Consider the following 21,889-nt stretch of genomic DNA (forward strand, 5'->3'; position numbering starts at 1 on the left):
ATTAATTAAAACTATTTAGGGTTTAAAAAACTGTTAATGATTTTAAAACATTTTAATTTTAGTATCCAAGTGGGTTTAAACATAATTAGCTAAGTTTATTCTTAAAAAAAATTAATTTAGTACCACTGCCTTCGTCACTAAAACTTAATTATCTACCTTGGACTTATAGATTATAATTATAATAGCATAAAAAAATTGTTTTTCCTTTTCTAAGACCTTTATTTTCAATAAAAAACCGTAATCTAAGATCCGTTTCGATGACAAGTGTGACCCCCCCCACCCGCGCAAATCAAAGCTGTTTGCGCAGAAACACAGGGGGCCCCGTGGACCTGTCGCCAGGCTGTCTGACAGCAGCGGAAACTCCCAACTGTCATCCAACGTCATCCATCCAGCACGCCGTTTCCGCCTTCCTTTTTGATTTCCACCTCACGCCGAGTCGGTTCATTTTTTCTGAAAACAAGTGCCTTATCCAAAAAAAACCAAAAAAAAAGTGAAAGATGCAATTCCCACCTCGATATGCGAACGTAAGTAGAGAATGATATATAGTGATATAAGTGATTGTGCAACGCCAAATCCCCAATTCCAGTCGCGTAGCGGTGGCAGGGGTGGCATCAATGCCGGTGGCGGCCATCATTATTCGGGCCACCGTTTTTCGGGTGGCGGGCAGCGCGGGCGCGGCCATCACCACCCATCCTCGTGCAGCGGCGGACCGAGGCATTCGCATTATTCGTATCCGAGAAGTGCATCACGTGGTCCACGCCACTATAATAGCGTGGCTCCTGTAGCTCCGCCACCACCAGTGACCTCTGTAGTGCATCCTCCGGCTCCACCGCCTCCGGTATCGGCTCCTCCAGCTCAATCGGCTATTTATGATGTGCCACGCCCTATGGCGAATTCCGCCCCACCGCCGGACCATGCAGGTTGGGACGCATCCGGGTCGAACGATACGTATTCGGTGCGCCGGCGCACTATGGGCTACTACAACAATGGATGCTGGTTCAACGCGGAGGTGCAGCACGTGCAGGGCATGGTGCAGGAGGAGGAGGAGGAGCAATGGTCTTCGGAAGAAGAGTATGATCTGCAGAATGGTAATCCGCCAGTGCCCGGGCAGCATTCATATCCGCAACACCATCCGCATCAGATGATGGGGAATAATCAGTTTGGGCAACGCGATCAGATTCTGTATCAGATGCATCACGAGGAGCATCAGTATGTGGTGAATCAGGAGCATCCGGAGTATCCGCAGCATCCGCAGTATCCGCCGGATCCGCAGTATCCGCCTTCACCGCCGTTGTCGCCACAGGGGCAACCTGCTCCATATTCGCCGCCACCACGCCCACCGGTACGCTACCAGCCACCAGCACAACCAGCCTACATGGTAATGCCACCCCAGATGCAGAATAATCCGCAGCAACCCATCTATCTGGCTGTGGCAGCAGCTCCTTTGATTGCCATGCCACTGCAGCTGCAGATGCCGGGCCAGGCTCCGGTGCAGGGATACTACGCGGTGCAAATGCCGACATATATTGCCATTCCGGCTCAGATGCAGCCACAGACACAGGGATACTACCAACAAGGAACTTTCCCGATCGCTCGACAAATGCCTGGACACATTCCGCATCATGGCCAGCCCCAGATCATGCCAGCCATGCACCAACACATTCCACAACCGACTCCGGCCCTTGCCCCAGCTCCAGCCCCAGCTTCAGCCCCATCTCCAGCCCCTTCCCCAGTACCTGCCCCAGGCCCAACCCCGGTCTGTGCCAGTCCGCCGCGTCCGGAGGAAGAAGTGCCGCGGTTTGTGGAGGTGAAGGTGGCCCCCGGAGTTTTAATCACCAAGTCCTCCGAAAAGCTCACCGTCAACATCGAGTTTGCCGACCTCAAGAAAGCAGCACCACCAACACCTCCGCCGCCACCGCCCCCACCGCCGCCACCACCCACTCTTCTGGATCAATGCTGCTTTATGTTTAGAATTGTCGGACGGGTGAGTACTTTTTAATCCTATTCTCTCCAAGATCTCCTAACAATCCCCTTTCTCTAGCACTTGGTCTGGCGCCGTCCATCGGTGCGTACAAGGAACCGCCTGGGCAACCGCATGTTGAGGGGCAACCAATATCGGTTGGAGGAAGACTGGGAGGAGGAAGAGAGGGAGGACATCGATGAAGATCCTACCCCTATGGACGTCGATCAATACCATGAAGACCCTTCACCAATACCCATAGAGGCTCCTCAATTGAACGAGCAGGTCATCCATCCTTTGGAGCCGCGTCCATTGCCAGTTGAGGCGCAGATGCAGCCACTAATAGATCCTTCTCACCCTATGGAGCAGCCACCAATGGCTCCTGATACTATGGCCCCTCTTCCAATACAACCTATGGAGCCAGTTGTCGATCCTATGGAGCAGCCACCATTTCCAGTTGAGGTGCAGAATCAGCCACCAATGGCTCCTCAACATATGGCTCCTCTGCCATTCCCACCTATGGAGCAGCCACCATTGACTTTTGAGGTGCAGAACCAGCCACCAATGGCTCCTCTTCCATTGCACCCTGTGGAGCAAGTGGTCCACCCTATGGAGCAGCCACCATTTCCAGTTGAGATGCAGAACCAGCCACCAATGGCTCCTCATCCTATGGCTTCACTGCCATTCCACCCTATGGAGCCGCCACCATTTCCAGTTGAGATGCAGAACCAGCCACCAATGGCTCCTCATACTATGGCACCAATCTATGGCATTCAATCGCGACACCTGGCTCCTATTTCGGAAGAAGTGGAGCTCAAGGAGGTCCATATCCAGCATTCAAATGTTAGGATGATTCAGAGGAAGATCACGCCGCAAGAAGAGAAGCCACTCAGCCTCCGTTCAGACGTTCAGATCCTACAGAGGGAGGTCACGCCGCAGGAAGTGAAGCCGAATCCCCTTGAGTTGGATCATAAGGGCATCCAGACCGATCCAAAGCCCATTCAGGCCAAGCCTCCAGCTCAACCTCGAGGTAAGTCCAGTGTTCAGCAGGACTGCAAGGCGCTGCAGACTGATCCTCCGGTGGTCAACATTCCCAATGGGGCGGAAGATAAGCAGGTTACGGTGAACCTACAGCCTAAGCCGAAGCCGGAGACCAAGCCAGTAGTTACTCCAAGGACTCAGGAAACGAAGCCAACCCAGCCGGAGTCGAAGAAGGACGTGGTGGTGCCCACTGAGGGTCCAAGACCCTCACACGTTGCACCGACTAATCCTCCAACAAGAGTAAGATCATGAACGATTAGAGGAGAGCCCTTTTAATGATCTCTTCTTTTTCAGAACCAGTCGCCGGTTAACCCAGTGGCGGACATTAGCTACTGGCCGCCACTGGGCACTCGTCACTCCGCCAAGAATTCGCCGAAGCCCCCAAGTAATCCCCAAGCGCAGAATGCATCCCGAGAGCAGTACGGTTACCGTGGTCCCATGCGAAGTCGTCGCCGGTCCACAGAATCGTATTTCTTGGAAACCGTGGGCGACGGAAACACGGTAAATTCCAAGCGCGTTGTCCTCCGCGAGACCAACCCCAATCTGTTCCAGCCCACTCGCATTTTCCATAGTCAGAACCCAGTTGAGGAGCCACCTAGGCCGACACCTCCGGCCGCAAGGAGCGACCGTGAATCACAACCGAAGCCCGCGGAGAAGCCGGTAGCGCCTCCGCCTCACAATGATGTGCCGCCCAAGAATCAGGTGCAGCTTCCGAAAGCCCAGACGACTCCCTCCCAACCACAGAAAAGTCTTCCGCCGAAGTCCCAGAACAATGTCCACAACTCGAACGCATCCACGAGTCATGCCCCATCGACTGGTCATGCTCCAAGCCAGAGCCAGAATCCTAACAATGCCCAGGGAAAGACATCGAATCCTCTGACCAAGTCAAGTGGCAGATCCAATCCAACCCAGGCCCAGACTGTGGTCTCCAACAAGTTTGGTCTGCTCGAGGAATCCGACACCATGTCCTCGGAGGAGGTAACGGACGAGGCCGACAAGGAAAACAAGAGCACGAGCAAGAGCACGGGGACGAGCAGCGCCAAGTCGAAGAAGGAAAAGAGACGCCACAAGAAGGAGCAGCGGGCCCAGAAGAAGGCCAATGCGAAGGCCAAGCAGCAGGCCGCCCGGGAGGCCAAAGAGATGAAGAGGGCTCGAGAAGCTGCCGAGGCTATGGAGGCTTTACAAACGTATCGAGCCATTGATGCCGTTGAAATCATGGAGGCGATGGACGCTTTCAGGCGCATGAAGGCCATGAGCTCCAGAGGCCGGAGGCTGCAGCAAGAGGAGTGGTGTCAGTGTGAGGAAAATGAGAGACTGGAACAAGATGGTCAGCAGCAAGAGGAGGAGTGGCCAGGGCTTGAGGGAAGGAAGGAGCAAGAGGTGACACAGGAGCACAATCACCAGGACCAGAGACAGGAGCATGGACAGACAGATGAAAACGGCGCTCTGGAGACGGCAGCCAGGGTGGAACTAGAGGCCCAAATGGAAAGGGAGGGCCAGCACCAAGTAGATGCCGCCGCAGAGGCCGATGCTGCTAAGCGGGCCTTGGATGCTTGGCGCAACATGGGTAGAAGCCATCCAGATCCATCCAGAGAAGATGCACCTACGCAACCTTCTCCTGAGCAGCCTCAGGTGCGCTATTTCACTGGAATTATGCCGAACCCGCTGACGAACTGGCTGATTAAAGCCCGCGCATCATCCGGCCGGGTCGTCATGCTCGATGATCTCCCGAGTAGTCAGCGAGTACTTGAGCAGACCACCTCCCCGGAAGAGGGTGCGTCATCCCAGCCGAGTAATCAGCCAGTTCCAATCAACTTTGGCCATTTTCATCAGCATCAGGGAGTGGGGGCTCTCGGAGCTCTTGACATTGACGAGAGGGACCCAGCGCAACAGCAGCGGATGCGGCAGCAGGGAATGCAGGAGCCGGAGTTGATTTTGCCGCATCAGGAGCCAGAGGTAATTCGGACAGATCAGGGCGACGACGATGGTGCAGCAGGAGGTTCTGCCCAAGGCGGTGCCCCAGTCGGTGAAGAAGAAGGAGCAGCAGGAGGACGTGGTAATGCCGGCTGGAGCAGATTCCTCTCCGCGGTGGCTGAGGCCGGGCGGGATAAGCCCGTGCGAATTGGGCGCCCGGGTCTCAAGCAGGCCATGACATCCTCCAAGCGGGAGCTGTGGGAGAGGCGCAAAACCCTCCGCGAGCAACCCGACAAGGCCAAGGCCAAGGACAAGGCCAAGGCCAAGGACAAGGACAAGGATAAGGACGGGGAGAAAGGAGACTAAGAGGCCCATCAAAAAAAAAATCATCATCCATCCACTAATCCATAAAATGATTTCATTTTTATACTAAAAATTTCATTTAAAAAATACTAATCTTATAAAATTATTTTCAAAATTTATTTTCATTTATTATTTTTCAACATTTGTAATTTTTTAAACAAACATTTATACATTTTCATACATTTTTCATAAAAATTTAATCATATTTGCATTTTTATTTTATACTTGCATGAATCATTAATTTAATTATTTATTTAATTACATATTCATTATATTAATGATTCATTTTTAGTACAATGGGTGGTTTTATGAAGTGAAAACTCTTTAAAAAGAACACTTCTTTTGTGTTCTTTTATTAATATATTTGGAATTATGGTATCGGGCTTTAAACTCTTATAGATTTTTATATTTTATTTTTTTTTTTGAAAGCTTTGTTCTATTAAGTTGTCTACAGATCTACATGAATAAGAGATATATTTTTTATTCTTTTATTTTATGGATAGATATTTTATAGACAGATCTCCCTATTTTTTATAGAAAACTACAACTATAAACTGTAAGTAGTCCCATTTCTAAAAGAATTTCTTATTTATTTTTGGAAAAACTTTCACAGGATCTCTGTATGCCTCCTCTAGGGATTAAAATTAAAGTATTTTCAGCCGGAACCTGTGAATTTCCACAACTGAGATCTGGTAAGATAATGAAAAAAAATACTTGATGATCTCATTCCGGATCTTTCAGATCTTTAGAAGCTATAACCTATGGAAGGACTGATCATCCAGGACGAATGGCGATTTGTATGGTGTCGGAGTGCTGGACTAATTAAGTGTCGAAAGGATTAACAACGCCTACCCGTGGTGCTGTGATTTAGGGTCCTTGTTTAGGGATACAGGTAGTTGTACCTGTCGCCTCATGATACTCGTGAGCCTCATTAGCATCAGCAGACGCACCACCCAAGGAGGTGTCCTGCCGGGCAGAGCGTGTGCCATTCATCGAGTCCATTCCATTCATCGCCTCATTCACATGTCCGTTTCTACATATATACCTACATCCTGATCCTGTTGTGATCCTTCCTCGTTCCTAATTCCTTATCTCTGCTGATCTCCTTCCATTCCAATTTCCCAATCTCAGCTTAGTCCTGCGGCAATTGCTTTCCTATTGCGGGCGAATCCTGTAACAGATCGGAATCGGTATGGAAATCCTTTTCTACGTTGCACAATGCCTTCATGGATTTGGATCTTTGGACAGCTGCGCCGGAACAACAACGCCGAGCAGGCTAGGAAGGACAATGGGGTGTGGGTGCCCTGCATTTGCATCTGGCTTATGGCGACACTTCTTAAGACTCTCCGCCTTAAGCCAAACGGATGGGTTCTTTGTCCTGTTTGCTTTTTTGTTCCCTGCTTTTTTGTCCAAGCAGCCAGCTGCCAGGACATTCCTGTGATTGACAACCCACGCACTGGGAGAAAAGTGTTGCTATTAGATGTAATAAGGTAGCTTTATAATCCAATGATCCAATAAAAATTGTAAAAGATATAGCTTCAAAGACATAGCGCAAGTGGCATATATTTATTGCAGCCCCTCGATTTTCACGATTTTTGAAGGGAGTCCATGGAAAAAATTCGAAAAAATGAAAAATAGCTTTCGCTTTAATGTTTTGATGCAGATTCACGGAGAATCCATCAAGAAATCGTTTAAGGTATCCCTCTTAGGGATCCGATGAGTACTGTAAAAGATATAGCATCCGCAAGTGGCATATTTTGGGGCCCCTCGATTTTCACGATTTTTGAAGGGAGTCCATGGAAAAAATTCGAAAAAATGAAAAATAGCTTTCGCTTCAATGTTTTGATGCAGATTCACGGAGAATCCATCAAGAAATCGTTTAAGGTATCCCTCTTAGGGATCCGATGAGTACTGTAAAAGATATAGCATCCGCAAGTGGCATATTTTGGGGCCCCTCGATTTTCACGATTTTTGAAGGGAGTCCATGGAAAAAATTCGAAAAAATGAAAAATAGCTTTCGCTTTAATGTTTTGATGCAGATTCACGGAGAATCCATCAAGAAATCGTTTAAGGTATCCCTCTTAGGGATCCGATGAGTACTGTAAAAGATATAGCATCCGCAAGTGGCATATTTTGGGGCCCCTCGATTTTCACGATTTTTGAAGGGAGTCCATGGAAAAAATTCGAAAAAATGAAAAATAACTTTCGCTTCAATGTTTTGATGCAGATTCACGGAGAATCCTTTTAGAAATAGTTTAAGGTATCCCTCTTAGGGATCCGATGAAAATTATAAAAGATATAGCTTCCGCAAGTGGCATATTTTGGGGCCCCTCGATTTTCACGATTTTTGAAGGGAGTCCATGGAAAAAATTCGAAAAAATGAAAAATAGCTTTCGCTTTAATGTTTTGATGCAGATTCACGGAGAATCCATCAAGAAATCGTTTAAGGTATCCCGCTTAGGGATCCGATAAATATTGTACAAGATATAGCTTCCGCAAGTGGCATATTTTGGGGCCCCTCGATTTTCACGATTTTTGAAGGGAGTCCATGGAAAAAATTCGAAAAAATGAAAAATAGCTTTCGCTTCAATGTTTTGATGCAGATTCACGGAGAATCCTTTTAGAAATAGTTTAAGGTATCCCTCTTAGGGATCCGATGAAAATTATAAAAGATATAGCTTCCGCAAGTGGCATATTTTGGGGCCCCTCGATTTTCACGATTTTTGAAGGGAGTCCATGGAAAAAATTCGAAAAAATGAAAAATAGCCTTCGCTTCAATGTTTTGATGCAGATTCACGGAGAATCCTTTTAGAAATAGTTTAAGGTATCCCTCTTAGGGATCCGATGAAAATTATAAAAGATATAGCTTCCGCAAGTGGCATATTTTGGGGCCCCTCGATTTTCACGATTTTTGAAGGGAGTCCATGGAAAAAATTCGAAAAAATGAAAAATAGCTTTCGCTTCAATATTTTGATGCAGATTTATTGAGAATCCTTCTAGAAATCGTTTAAGGTATCCCTCTTAGGGATCCGACGAGTATTGCAAGAGATATAGCTTCCGCAAGTGGCATATTTTGCAGCCCCTCGATTTTCACGATTTTTGAAGGGAGTCCATGGAAAAAATTCGAAAAAATGAAAAATAGCCTTCGCTTCAATGTTTTGATGCAGATTCACGGAGAATCCTTTTAGAAATAGTTTAAGGTATCCCTCTTAGGGATCCGATGAAAATTATAAAAGATATAGCTTCCGCAAGTGGCATATTTTGGGGCCCCTCGATTTTCACGATTTTTGAAGGGAGTCCATGGAAAAAATTCGAAAAAATGAAAAATAGCTTTCGCTTCAATATTTTGATGCAGATTTATTGAGAATCCTTCTAGAAATCGTTTAAGGTATCCCTCTTAGGGATCCGACGAGTATTGCAAGAGATATAGCTTCCGCAAGTGGCATATTTTGCAGCCCCTCGATTTTCACGATTTTTGAAGGGAGTCCATGGAAAAAATTCGAAAAAATGAAAAATAGCTTTCGCTTCAATGTTTTGATGCAGATTTACGAAGAATCCTTCTAGAAATCGTTTAAGGTATCCCGCTTAAGGATCCGATGAGTATTGTAAAAGATATAGCTTTCGCAAGTGGCATATTTTGCAGCCCCTCGATTTTCACGATTTTTGAAGGGAGTCCATGGAAAAAATTCGAAAAAATGAAAAATAGCTTTCGCTTCAATGTTTTGATGCAGATTCATGGAGAATCCTTCTAGAAATCGTTTAAGGTATCCCTCTTAGGGATCCGATGAGTATTGTAAAAGATATAGCATCCGCAAGTGGCATATTTTGCAGCCCCTCGATTTTCACGATTTTTGAAGGGTGTTCATCGGAAAAATTTGAAAAAATTTCAAATTTGCTTTTTCTCTAATATTTTGATGCAGATTTATTGAGAATCCTTCTAGAAATCGTTTAAGGTATCCCGCTTAAGGATCCGATAAGTATTGTGAAAGATATAGCTTCCCCAAGTGGCATATTTTGCAGCCCCTCGATTTTCACGATTTTTGAAGGGAGTCCATGGAAAAAATTCGAAAAAATGAAAAATAGCTTTCGCTTCAATGTTTTGATGCAGATTTATTGAGAATCCTTCTAGAAATCGTTTAAGGTATCCCGCTTAGGGATCCGATAGATATTGTAAGAGATATAACTTCCGCAAGTGGCATATTTTGGGGCCCCTCGATTTTCACGATTTTTGAAGGGAGGAAAAAAAAAAAAAAATGGAAAAAAAAAAAAAATGAAAAATAGCTTTCGCTCCAATGTTTTGATGCAGATTCACGGAGAATCCTTCTAGAAATCGTTTAAGATATCCCGCTTGGGGATCCGAGGAGTATTGTAAAAGATATAGCTTCAGCAAGTGGCATATTTTGCAGCCCCTCGATTTTCACGATTTTTGAAGGGATTCCATGGAAAAAATTCGAAAAAATGAAAATAATTCGAAAAAATGAAAAATAGCTTTCGCTTCAATGTTTTTCGTTAATGTAGATTTACTGGGACATTATGACGAAATTTTATGATAGAGAACTATTTAAATATATCCCTTTCTTGCAGGCTAACATCTTCATAAAAATTGTTGATATTTTTGGATGCACTTGGCCCGGAAAGGAGAAAGGAGGAGGAGGACTTGTCAGCTGCAGCACGTGGTCACGTGGCCTCGCGGTCACCTCAATTTGGACCCATCAAACGGATGAGTGACCCTTCTAATTGGCCAGCTCCTTGGCTGCTCCTCTCCAGGACGGCAGAGCAGGACATAGAAGTGGCTATCGTAAGTGGATCTGGATCTGGTCTCTGGACTCTTAAATTTTTTCCATTTTTGACTGCGTCATGTCACATGTTATGGAGCGGGGAGGAAAAAAAAAAACTCAAGCCAGAGAAGCCGAAAAAAAAGGACTCACGCGTATCGATGTCTTGAGGACCTTCATGTCCTTCATGTGACTGTTGCTGTTGGTGAGCAATTTATTGCTCAATTTATATTTGCTTAGACTGCTTGACTGCCAATAGTTCAATAATTCATAAATGCCGGAGAGAACGAAGCTATCATGTGTCCTGGGAAATTTGCATAAATGTGATTTGCATAAGGCAGCTGCCTTTAAGGACGACTTCCTTTGGCAGGCCGATAGGATTCCGATTCCGTTGGTTGGCAAAAGGTGTGATTGCATGTAATAGAAGTGAGTCCTTGTGACTCCTACCTGGACCTTCTTGATTTCCATTCAATCCATCCATCTTTGGAATCCTTTTCTGTTGTTGTTTGTTCGCCGTTGTTTTGATATGTAAGTTGATATATGATATTTGATTTCTGGGCCTAGACTTTTTTTTTTTTTCCATTTTTTGGGTGTCGCCTGGGTTCTCAACTTCAATTACGGTTAGCTAGTGCTAGGGGCGTAGTTATGGGTTAAAGGTTATGGAGGTTATTACGCCACATCTGCCAAAGGATCAAGTCTAAACTAGTGTTATAATTAGGTTGATTTTAATAGAATATATATTATATTTTTTAGTTAGTAACTTATCCTCTTTCCTCTTTTTATTTTCGCACACAGCTGCCTGTTTTCTATGCAAAATAGTCAAGACATTGAGTGACTTTTCTGGTTCCATATGGTCTCTTGAGCTGGGACCTGGTGCTGGGATCAGTGTAGCGTAACACACACGCTATCTACACTCTCATACCAACCGAATACGACCTGTAGCCAGGACGACGCACCCCCAAAAAATGCAAAAGGAGACCCCGACGACCCCTACGACCCCGATCTGAAGTGCATTTTCCACCTTTCTGTGTGTAACTTTGTTTGGCAAATCAATTCAGAAAGATGCAGGGAAGGGTTTTGATCCGAAACCCGCGAAAAACTAGGATGCATCATCATTTGGCATTTGTCACCCTCGAGACCCTTGCGTCCTCATCCTTTCCCATTTTTTTTTTTTTTGCATTTCTTCTCATTATTGACGGAATGCGGAAAATTGCAAATGACTCGATTCTAATCCGTTTTTTTTCAGTTCATTTAAATTTTCTTTTCTTTCGAGGCCTGCTACTTCAAGTGAATCTCACGGCTACCCAAAGGATAAAGGATAGAGGATAAAGGATAATGATTTTGTCACATCGGAAGCGTTGTCTGCTGTCAAGTGAGCCGCACTTAATGAAGGGTTGGCAAGGCCTCTAAGGACCTTCCTGGGGACCAAAAGATTGCAACAAGGACTTGCGGATAGCATATTGCCGATTGCCGATAGACGATTGCCGATCCTTTAAGGATTCGCACACGCAACTGTTATAATAATATTTTCAATGACATGACAGTTTGCGCTCGTCCCGGGGTGTCCTGGCCCATAGATTTGCATTAATGATATGCACCAGGGAATGATGTGCAACATTTGTTCGTCCCTGCCCCTCGAAAGGGTTGCTTCTTGTCTCTAGCTCTGGGTTTTTTTTTTGTTATCCTTTAAGAAATATTGGCAATTATATATCAGTCAGTAGACCGACCAGGCGATGATGCATGACGATATTATGCAAAAAGGATTCTAATCCAGATCTAAGAAGCCATAAGATTGATCATCTCGAGGGCCTGCTCTTTTTTTTTTACATTGATTATTTTATGCATTTTTATGGAAATATTTCCCTGGAATATACATATATCCTTTCCGGGTCAGGACTAAAAATTGATTGATTATAGAAAATGATCATCTTCCTTTTTATTCAAATTTCTATTTCCTGGAAATTGTTAGAATAGAAAAAATTAAGATTAATTATTTGTAGGGGTTTTAAAATTCTGAATTAATTTTTAAGATATTCCCAAAAGTGCTAAAATTTAATTCAGTAAGTTTTTTAAATATTTAATATCTGAAAAATATTTTAAATAAAATTTATCCATAAGAACCTTTAAACCGCTGACCTCTGATCTAGATTTTCAGCTGTAACCGCACTAGGACCTTGGACTGATGGCTTCTATGGAACCTCAAGGACTTCAAGGAAATGAAAAACCTCTCCTGGATCTTGGCACTTGCCGTGACCTTTCCACCTGCCTGATGAGCGGTTTGTCAGTCCAAATAACATGTTTTCTTTCCAATAATTGGTCCGAAAAACCCAACAGAAACACACACACAAAAAAAACCCGCAACAAGGATGTCCTGGAAGAAAGTCAAGGACAATGTAGCAACAAACTGTGGCAGCCCAGAAGAAGGAGCAGGACATTGAACTGCCCAACAGGTGAAATTGTATTTCTTTTTTTGGGTTTTTTTTTAAGGATACGGCTCGTTAGAACCTTGCTAGAAATTAGAGCCTGGCTCAGAATGAGAGTCCTTTCTATATATCTACTTATTATATTTTTTATTTAGAGCACATTTAGCACCTTTCTTGGGGGTTGGAAGATAATTTTTATAGGAAAACTAATTTCTACGATATAGGAAATAATTCTTCAAAAAAAACCTACGTTTTATTTATCCAAAACACCTAAGAATATCCTATATACATTTTATATAGATGGTGGTATTTGCCCGCAGAATTTAGGAATATAACTGTTAAATGTCCTTTATCCTGTCAGTCTCCTGGGCATTGCCATGTGTGTTAGTGTGTGTGTCTCTGCGAGTGTCCTGTTTTTGCACATGTTGACACGTTGGCACACACGTCGCCGGCGAGTGACGTTGACTTCCTGACAGGATATGCAGGATATGCAGGAACCAGGCAGGAACCCCCCCTACCCCTCCCCACTCTACTCTTTATGTCCTTGTGTTTGTAAGTCCTGTTTTTGCAACTGTTTCTGCCGATCGATCAGATCGCCAGGCGATAATAAAGTAGAAAAGGCGCGTGCGTGGCTTTCGACTTTCTCTCCATCTCTCTCTTACTCTCACTTGCTCTCACTAGCTGCTTCTCTTTCCAACAAGCGGGCCGAAGGATAATGACAGCAGGATAACAACAAAAGTGCGGGTCGAAAGGTGCATGGTGGACTGGATGAACTCGAGCTCGATTGGGATTTTTCCAACTTTTGTCACTGTTGCCAAAAATAAGCGGGTGCATCGTCCTTGCCCTTCGTCCTGCGTCCTGTTTTTCCACTCGTTTCAATTTTCGCCACTCGAGAAACGTTTAAATCGCAATTAGAGAAGATATTGAAGTGTGCCCACACCCGCCTGCCGCCAGCCTGCCAGCCCGCCCGCTTTTCATTTCTCTGATTTTTCACAATTTTCCCCACATTTTCCTAAAACCGAAACAAAAGTGTGCCATTAAATGGTTTTTCAATTGATTGCCGATCGACCGATCGACAGATCTTTTAATTGTTACACATTCATAAAACTACAATGGGTCCTACTTTTATATCAAAACATTTCAATTATGGAAAAGGGTTTTTAAAACTGGGGGTTTTCAAAGATAACTAAACAGATATAATAATATCAAAGAGATATATTTGAGTAGTTCTTGGTAGTAGTATTATAAATGATATCAAGAAAATATATGCATATTCTTAAATATTTATGATTCATTTTTTCTTATTTATTTTAGACTTTTTATGTTGAATGATAAAACATGAGAAGTAGATACTGTTTTCTACTGTATGATATCCTTTTTTCGCTTTCTCCTTTAAAAAATATCATATAATATTTAAAAAGAAAGGATTGATGTTATTTAATAGGAACTTAAGAACCTTAAACATCTTAAAATAATAATTAAAAGGATGGTTTCTGTTTCTTTATGATACTTATGATACCTTTACTTTACTTCATGATACCCGGTACGTCTTAGATGGGATGCTTTCCAATAAATATTTAATAGGACTTGTTTAAATATTTTTAAATAATTAAATACCAAAAGCTAGATGAAGTTAAGCATTTTTACTATATAATTAATGATACTTTTAAGTCTATTTTAGTATTTTTCTTTACTTTAGGTTGTCTTCTTTAAAGTTCCTAATGGACTTCAGGTTTCATTTAAGTTTTCCTTCTTAAGAAACCCAAGAAAAGAAGCAATATATGTGTATATTATCTGGTACTGGTAATTTTTAAATATTTAATATTTTTAATTTCCAAAAATCCTCTATTAAAGAACTCTTTTATATTTTAAAGGAATGATTTAAACCATTATCCTTATCTATCATCAGTTATGCAACTCTGACTGCCTCCCAAAACTAAAAACAAAACCTACGACCCAACTACGATCATTATCCGAAAGTTATTACTCGTCAACGATCCATGACATGTTGCAGACAAAGATACCGAAAAAGAGAGCACTTCCTGGATTTGTTGTTATTTTTGGGTGAAGTATCCGTTTCACTTTCAATCAAAACGAAATTAAAGAAATGCATGTTAAATGAGACGACAAGTTGGGAACTGGACGGAGTCCGGTCATTAGATGGTTGAGACCAAATGGGAAAACCCTATGATGATAATAATAATAATAGAAATAATATGCCTGCCCCTTGAGGAAAACTAAAGAAAGTTCCGGACGAGGGTATGACAGCGAGGACCTGTACAGTGTACATCCACTTTCGAATCCTTTTTTTGGCGGGGTTATCTGAAAAAAATGGAAACTGCTTGACCGCTCGAACCCGAAAGGACACAAACCTCTGCCACTCTGCCATCACGTAATCATGTATTTTACATTGTTCCCCCTGACAAGTCTCACAATGGTCAATATCGAGGAAGCCAAAGAGGCCAGGCAGCCCCTTTCTCAGCCCCTTTTTCACGCTTCGATGATCGGCGCACCTTGGCCGGAGAAGGTTGCTCCTTTGGGAAAATTATGTATATTCTGGCCATACTTGTCTGTGAGAAGAAGTGTTAACCCATTCTCCCCGTCAGACATTCCTCTGGCATTTGCATACATATGGATATAGACTGGATATATCGGGGGTTGATGCCAAATGTTATGACAGCTCATTTAACGCGGATTAGGCCATCGATAGGTTGTCATCCGACTGGTCAACTGCTCGTCTTGGCTAATTGCTCTTGACCAGCCTGGTCTGGGAAAAAAAACTATATAATTGGGTGCCTTGGGGGAAAGGATTTGTGGGAATAAGTGTCTTGGTTCGGGGTTTCTTTTTGTAAAAACAGCGGGAGCTTGAGTCTTCTCTGTTTTTAGTTAGGAATTTATTAAATATATGGATAGAACCGGTTAGTATGGATAGTTTTTGGTTAGGAATCTTTGTAGAATTTTTTAAAGAGGGCTGTTAAATTATAAAGAATTATTCTTGCTAGAATATATATTTATTTTCTTGCGTCTTTAAGATTCTAAATATCTTAAAGCTAAGAAATACTATATCTTTCTTATCCATATTTCTAAAGACCATATTCTTAGTCATATATTTAATAATAATTCCAAAAATATTTTCAAAACCCATTTGAATATAATTTTAAAGGCTTCCAAAGCCTCTTCCAAAGAAACCCCTGGGAAAATGTGTTGTTAAAAGAAGCTTAGGAATCTTGAAGGTTCTTAACACGCGGTAATTATTATTCCCTTCCCCTTCAAATGGTAATTTACCGACTCGAGTACCTCTTCTTCTGTTGGGGGTTACCTGTAATTTTTTCCAGGTAACTACTTTCTAACAAAATAACCCAAAAAACTAAAGAATATTTGATGTTTACCCACTGGAATCAAGTGCATTTGAAGCGTGAATGTCTGCGGGTTTTGGTTCGAGGTCTGGGTGACAATTTCTGTGGTCTGAACCCCCTCCATTCTGGCCCTCATTATTTGAACTTGGTCTAGACTCTAGACTCTACTCTCTAGAGCAGCGACACCCCTTTCCTCCGCCTTGCTGGCCGAGCATTAAAACGCTCATTAAGCCTCAAGAGAAAAATAAAACCAAGTGGCCAAGTGGCCTCTTCACCTTCGTGTCAAGGAATCCCTTTTCGGACACGCTCCAGCGATCCTCGCAAGGTGTTTTGCATAAACTGCCGGCCACTGCGGTGCTCTCCTTGTGGTTTCCATCCAAATTATGGCAGCCCAGCGCAACTCCATTAAAACGCATAACTCCTCTTGCTTAATTTTGCATAAAAAATGATTTATTCCACGACAAAAAAAATTCTCTTAAAGCTAATAAAAAAAAGTGTAAAAAAAAATTAGGAATAACCCAGAAGGATCAGCTGTGATCCGCCAGCGAAAAGCTGAGCCTTCTCTTGGTGGCGTCCCTGGCCGGGTGGGAGGGCAGCCACATGGCCTCCAGATGGCAGGCTGCTTCCAGCTCCTCTCCACCCAGCCCTGCTTCCTCCTCCTCCTCCAGGTCACTCGTGGAGTTGTGTCCGCTGTCCGGGCTGATGTGGCGCCTTTTTGCAGTCGATCCTCCGGACTTTGCAGCGGCCAGGAGCTTCTGGGCCGACTGCCGGACGCTGGAGGAGATCTTGGTGGTGATCTTTCGCTTGCGCCTCACCACCCGCTGCCTCCTCAGGCCTTGCAGGGAGTGGCGCTTGCGGCTCTGGCCGGGATTGCGGGCGGGGGAGCACACCTCCCGCTCCTCAAACCGCGTCAGGGAGGTCTCCCGCTGCGAGGGCGACTTCCAGTACTCCCGCAGGTCGCTGGCGGGATCAAAGGCGGGGCGGTAGGTGGGCGAGTGGGTGGCGGCAGAGGAGGCGGTGCCCTTCAGGTGGTGCAACGGATGCCGGTGCCTGTGCTGCCGTGGGGGTCGGATGTTGGTGGTCTTCCGGTTGCTCTCCAGGATGGCGTCGATCATCCTCTCCAGCGTCACGTCTCCCATTTGGCTGGAGGACCTGGTCTGGTTGGTGGTGGCCTGGGTGGGGGCGGGAAGGGGCTTCTGCTCCAGGTAGCGCGGCTTCTCAAAGTAGCTGTCTGGGATTCCGACTCCGCGCAGGGCGATCAGAGGCCCCGGGATGACGGAGCTCGGGGAGTACTCCGCCTCGAAGGTGGGCAGCGTGCAGGCGTACTTCGGAGCTCCTCCGATGGTGGTAGGTACTGCTCCAAGGGCAACTCCTTCCTTCTTCTCGCCCTGAGATGTTGGGGTAGCCAGGATATTGCTCAGGTCCTTGAGCAGCGGAGACCGCGGCATCAGCGAGCTGGCCGGCAGCGGAGTGGAGGTCATCTGGTTCTCCTTGCCCGGGCAGGGCATCACGGCGCTTAAGGACTTCCTCTTCAGCTTGCCCCGGAGGGCGTGGAACTCGCTGTAGCTGGTGACTCCTTTGGATTCCGTCGTTCCGGCCAAGAGCAGCTCATCCCGGGCCAAGTATGAAGGCCTCGGCTGGTTGACGGCCCACTTCAGCATCTTTTCGCGACTGGATCTCCTTTTATTTTTATTTTTTTTTGGAGTAGTGGGTGCTGCAAAGGAAGAAAAGAAGGAGTCGGGGTAAGAGTGGGTTCGATTCTGGTTCTGTCTGCGAATTCCTGACTTTTTGGCTTTTAGGAAAAAAAATAAAAATATTCCGACAAAGTTGCCGGGTGAGTTTTCGGCAAAATTGGCGCGCTTTTTCCGCGATGTATTCTGATATATATGAACATATATATGTATGTGAGAGTATCCAGATATATATATATGCATTTATTGATCAGTCAAGCAGCAAAAATGAAATCTCAAAGGAGGATAATTCCAACCACTTCTTTACGAGCAATTAATTCCTGGACCCTGGCCAGTTTCGATTTAATTGAACTTTGAACTTGAGATGACCAATTATTTGGAAGTATAATTGCCAAAAAATTATGGTTTTTATATTCTTTGTATTCCATCACTTGATGATTTACCTTTTCAATAGGTTTTCTGATTTTTTTTTTCTTTCACTGATTTTGTTTCTCAACCGAAAAAAAAAATATAATAGTTTACGGATATTTTTTGAAAATTTCTCGCACGTTGCACGTTGGACGTTTCTCTAGAGGATGTATCCGTTCTCCTTGAGGTTGAAACGTTGAATGATTCTCCTTTCAACCCGCAGGCTTCAGCTAGCCAAGTTGAGAACGAGGAGAGCGAGCAGCGGCCAGGAGAGACAATAGAGAGAGCTCAGCTAGAGCTAGAGAGCGTAAACGTGTTGCGCCTGCGCAGAGCCTTTCAACCACCACCAACGCAGTTGAAAGTGGAAAGTTGAAAGGTTCTTTCAATCAGTTTTATGGAAAGTGGGTGGTGGAGGGAAGAGGTTAAGGATTCTTGGGGGTTTTGAGTAAAAATTCGTTTAATTTTTGAAGTAAAATAATTATAGTTGTTAAGCAAAAGACTAAAATATTTTTATAAAATTTTAACTAAAAACCAGTCCAAGTTATTGAAGTTTTTCTCAAGTTTTTAAAGATGTATAAAAAATATTACATATTTTCCTAAAAGTATCTATTAAAAACCCTTAAAATAAAACCAAAGTCTCTTGTATTAAATTCCTACAAAATTCTAGAACACAAATAACATGCTCCATAAATTCCAAACTAATTTCTTATCAATTAATAAGTCATACTCGTCCTTCAGTAGGCCTTTTCCTTTGATCTACATAGTATATACTATATGATCTATATTTTATCTCCATTTTTATGATCATTTTGATAGGCATTATGGCCATTAACCGATCGAATTTACGATCCTGCCAACAGCTGTGCGAATCTAGGATGGTCGTGAGATTTTCAATGGCCCATTCCCAAGTTGGCCAAGAGTCTAGAGAAAGAGAGAGAGGGGTGGCAGGAGCTAAAAAGAGACAAAAGATAGCTGGCCAGCTGTTCTTATTCGCTTCTTACGCCACAAAACATAATTTTCAATTACCTTTCTCGCAGCGTGTGGCTCATTTCACCTTGGTTTTGCTCTCAGTGTACCCTGGAATTTTTTGAGGGAAACTATAAATTGAAAGGGTAGTTTGGTACTCGATTGAATTTATTTTTTTTTATAAAGAAATTAGCCATTAATAATATTACCTTTTTATTTAAAATTTTAACACAACTTTTGTTGCAAATTATGGGATTTTTTTGTTTAAAAGTCTTCCAGAGTTTGGTATTTCTTCTAATTATTTTACTTTATTTTAGAAAATACTTAATAATATATTTTTTGAAATCTTTGATAAAAGTATTATAGACTTTGAATAATCAAAGTCTTCAAACCTTAAATATCAAAAAACCAGGGTATTTCAAACGTTTCAATATTTTTCTATCCCCCAATTTTTGGACGTAATTTTTTCCTGATCCTTCGTCCTTGGCCCTTGGTTTTTTTCTCTCCTTTTTTCGCCAAGAAAAGGACAACACAAACACTGTGGCCAGGACCTCGGAGCCTGGGCATTGTGTCTAGCTATTTTTGTAATTTCTGGCCATTGTTTATGGGACAAGCAGAGGAGCGCCGCTGCCTGAAGGAATATCTTGTGGAAAATTGTGCAATTGTTTCGCAATTTATTGGTTAAAGGCTTCCACATCCACGTCCATATCCTGTTCTTCCAGATCGTCCTCTCTCTTTCCTCGACCTTTCTCTGAAAGTGCAAATTTATGATATTTTCGCAGCCGTCCCTAAAACATCTGGCAAATCTTTATTATTTGTTTTCCTTTTTCTTGCCTAATTTATTTGGCACTTTTTGTGCAAAAAAAAAAAGGATATATATATAGAGCAGTTTTTAAATTTATGAATCGGAAGTTAATGGCAGCAGGTCCCTGTTGATTTTTATGAGCATATCCCATTGAGAAATCAAAACATTTCCGGGCCACCGACTTGGTTTTTATTTATTTTTGGCACTTGTTGGCATTTTTGGACAGATTTCTTTCAGAGGTTTCGAGTGATATAAGTTCATTAGACCACCCCCAGAGGATTTTGGATCCCATGGGAACTCTCAACAAATTTAAGAACTAAGGGGAGATATATAGGAGATATAGGGTTTGTGAAAATGAAGAGTCATTTTAAAGGACTTTGACAAAGGACTTTGATGTGATTGTTAATTTATATAAATTATTTTGGGCATGTGTTTTAAATATGAGTTTAGTTTTTTAAATGAATTTGTAGAACTTTCATCTAGTTCATAGTTCATATATTTTCCCTTCGATTCTCAAGACCCTCTAGAAACTAATCTAGAGTTTTCTCATAAATTCCCATAAACTATTCGAGACACTTTTCTCACAACCTCTGGATGGAAAAATAAATCTCAAACCTTCGTTACGCCAAATTGACATTCGAGAGGCTTTTCGCCCCGGTACCCAAGAATCAAACTAATTAGTTTTTTCCCATTTTCCATTCAAAAAAAATGGAAATTACATTGGGAAAGTGATCCTCAGCTGCTGGTCAGCGACGAGGGGGCTGGAGAAGTGACCAAAGTGAACAATAAATCTCTGGACAAAAAATCAAGGCAAATTGAAATAAATCAATAATATTGGGGGAAGCTGAGGTGAGGCTGCCTTGAGGTAGGCAGGACACCTTCAAAGGATATATGTCCAAGGACACGTAACAGCTGCTTCCACATTTTCTTCGCAATAATCCGTGCCAGTCCTCCTATTTTTTTTTCTTGAATCGAAGCCAATTTTACGGATTGGTCATTGAAGGAGGGGGAGAGATCCTTTTTGCGGGAAGAGAAGGAGACGAGGAGAGAGGGTGACAAGGAAGATAAATTAGGGCAGGGATCCTGCTTACAGGACTCTGGCTTCTCGGGCTTAGTTTTCCCCGAACCCAATCCCAATCCCGATCCGCTAATAAATTGCCCAACAATTGTGCAATTTTTCAAACAAAATGGGAATTGCAAGGCGATATTCACGCTTCGATTTGCTACCGTTTCTCTCCAAGACTTTGTCTCTATGTACCTATCTCTCTCTTTCTCTAATTCTCTAATCAAGATGATCATTTTTCTACAGAGAAAAAAATTCAACACAAACTTAAGAGGGGAATCGGAGTAAGAAATATAGTATATTGTGGAATAAAGTCTTTATTTTAAAGTCTGTTTTTTCTGTAACTTTTGTATAGACTTTTGTTTAATTTAATTTTTAAAATATCCTTTTTTTATATAAGCTTAATATTTTTGTGTATTTTATTATATTTTATCCTAATTTTATGTTTACATTTCTTTTTAACTTTTAATCAAAAAGTCTCTCAAAGTTTTCTCTTGTTCCATTTGAACCTGGATCCGAAACTTAAGATATAAAATTAATTTAAAATTACTATTTGAAGTTAAACAATAATAAAAATTTATTTTGCTTAAACTAGAAAATCCAATATTGTTAAATATAAAAAAACATCCTTTTTAATCCTTTTCCAACATAACCTTTAATAAAATATTCTTTTCCGTGCAGAATCATTGATGTTTTTGATCCCCCCATTCTTTCGAAAGAACCTCCTTTCGTGGCATAGAACCTTTCGATTCGTTATCCTTCGGCCTTGAGGAGAACAAACGTGCGGCAGCAAGGACATCTAGAATCTAGATAAAGTGAAAAGTAGGTAAACGGGGAAAGGACATAGCGGGATCGGCGAAAGGTAATCTTAAATCACAACTGATAGCGCCAGGAAATGCAGAAGGAGAAGGACTCCTTATATCCGCAGGACCCACACACGATCCTTGGACTGGACAGCTGTTCGGGGATTAGCACAGCTCTGGTCTGCCCTCTCTCTTCCGCACTTTCTTTCTCCAATTCTCCGATTCTCCGACTTTCTCCCTCACATGTCGGCTTCTGCCTTCGGGGCGCGCAAAATTATTAAAAACCTGGCCCTGAATTATGGCCCATAATTTAGAATTTCA

The 21,889-nt window shown here is 43.0% G+C and overlaps 2 protein-coding genes across 2 annotated transcripts; one reads left to right on the top strand and one right to left on the bottom strand.

Moving 5' to 3' along the window:
• Positions 1 to 418: 418 nt before the first annotated feature.
• Positions 419 to 5,427, top strand: LOC138926496 (nascent polypeptide-associated complex subunit alpha, muscle-specific form-like). The gene is made up of 4 exons (XM_070280833.1): positions 419 to 524; positions 587 to 1,984; positions 2,042 to 3,241; positions 3,296 to 5,427. The coding sequence occupies exons 1-4, from the start codon at positions 498 to 500 to the stop codon at positions 5,279 to 5,281; spliced, it is 4,611 nt and encodes a 1,536-aa protein (XP_070136934.1). The 5' UTR covers positions 419 to 497; the 3' UTR covers positions 5,282 to 5,427.
• Positions 5,428 to 16,315: 10,888 nt separating this feature from the next.
• Positions 16,316 to 17,517, bottom strand: LOC108133665 (uncharacterized). Its single transcript, XM_017253674.3, has one exon. It carries the CDS (start codon positions 17,491 to 17,493, stop codon positions 16,360 to 16,362), a length of 1,134 nt encoding a protein of 377 aa, XP_017109163.2. The 5' UTR covers positions 17,494 to 17,517; the 3' UTR covers positions 16,316 to 16,359.
• Positions 17,518 to 21,889: the final 4,372 nt, after the last annotated feature.

This window comes from Drosophila bipectinata, chromosome XL (assembly GCF_030179905.1).
Source record: "Drosophila bipectinata strain 14024-0381.07 chromosome XL, DbipHiC1v2, whole genome shotgun sequence".
NCBI classification, from domain to species: Eukaryota; Metazoa; Arthropoda; class Insecta; order Diptera; family Drosophilidae; genus Drosophila; species Drosophila bipectinata.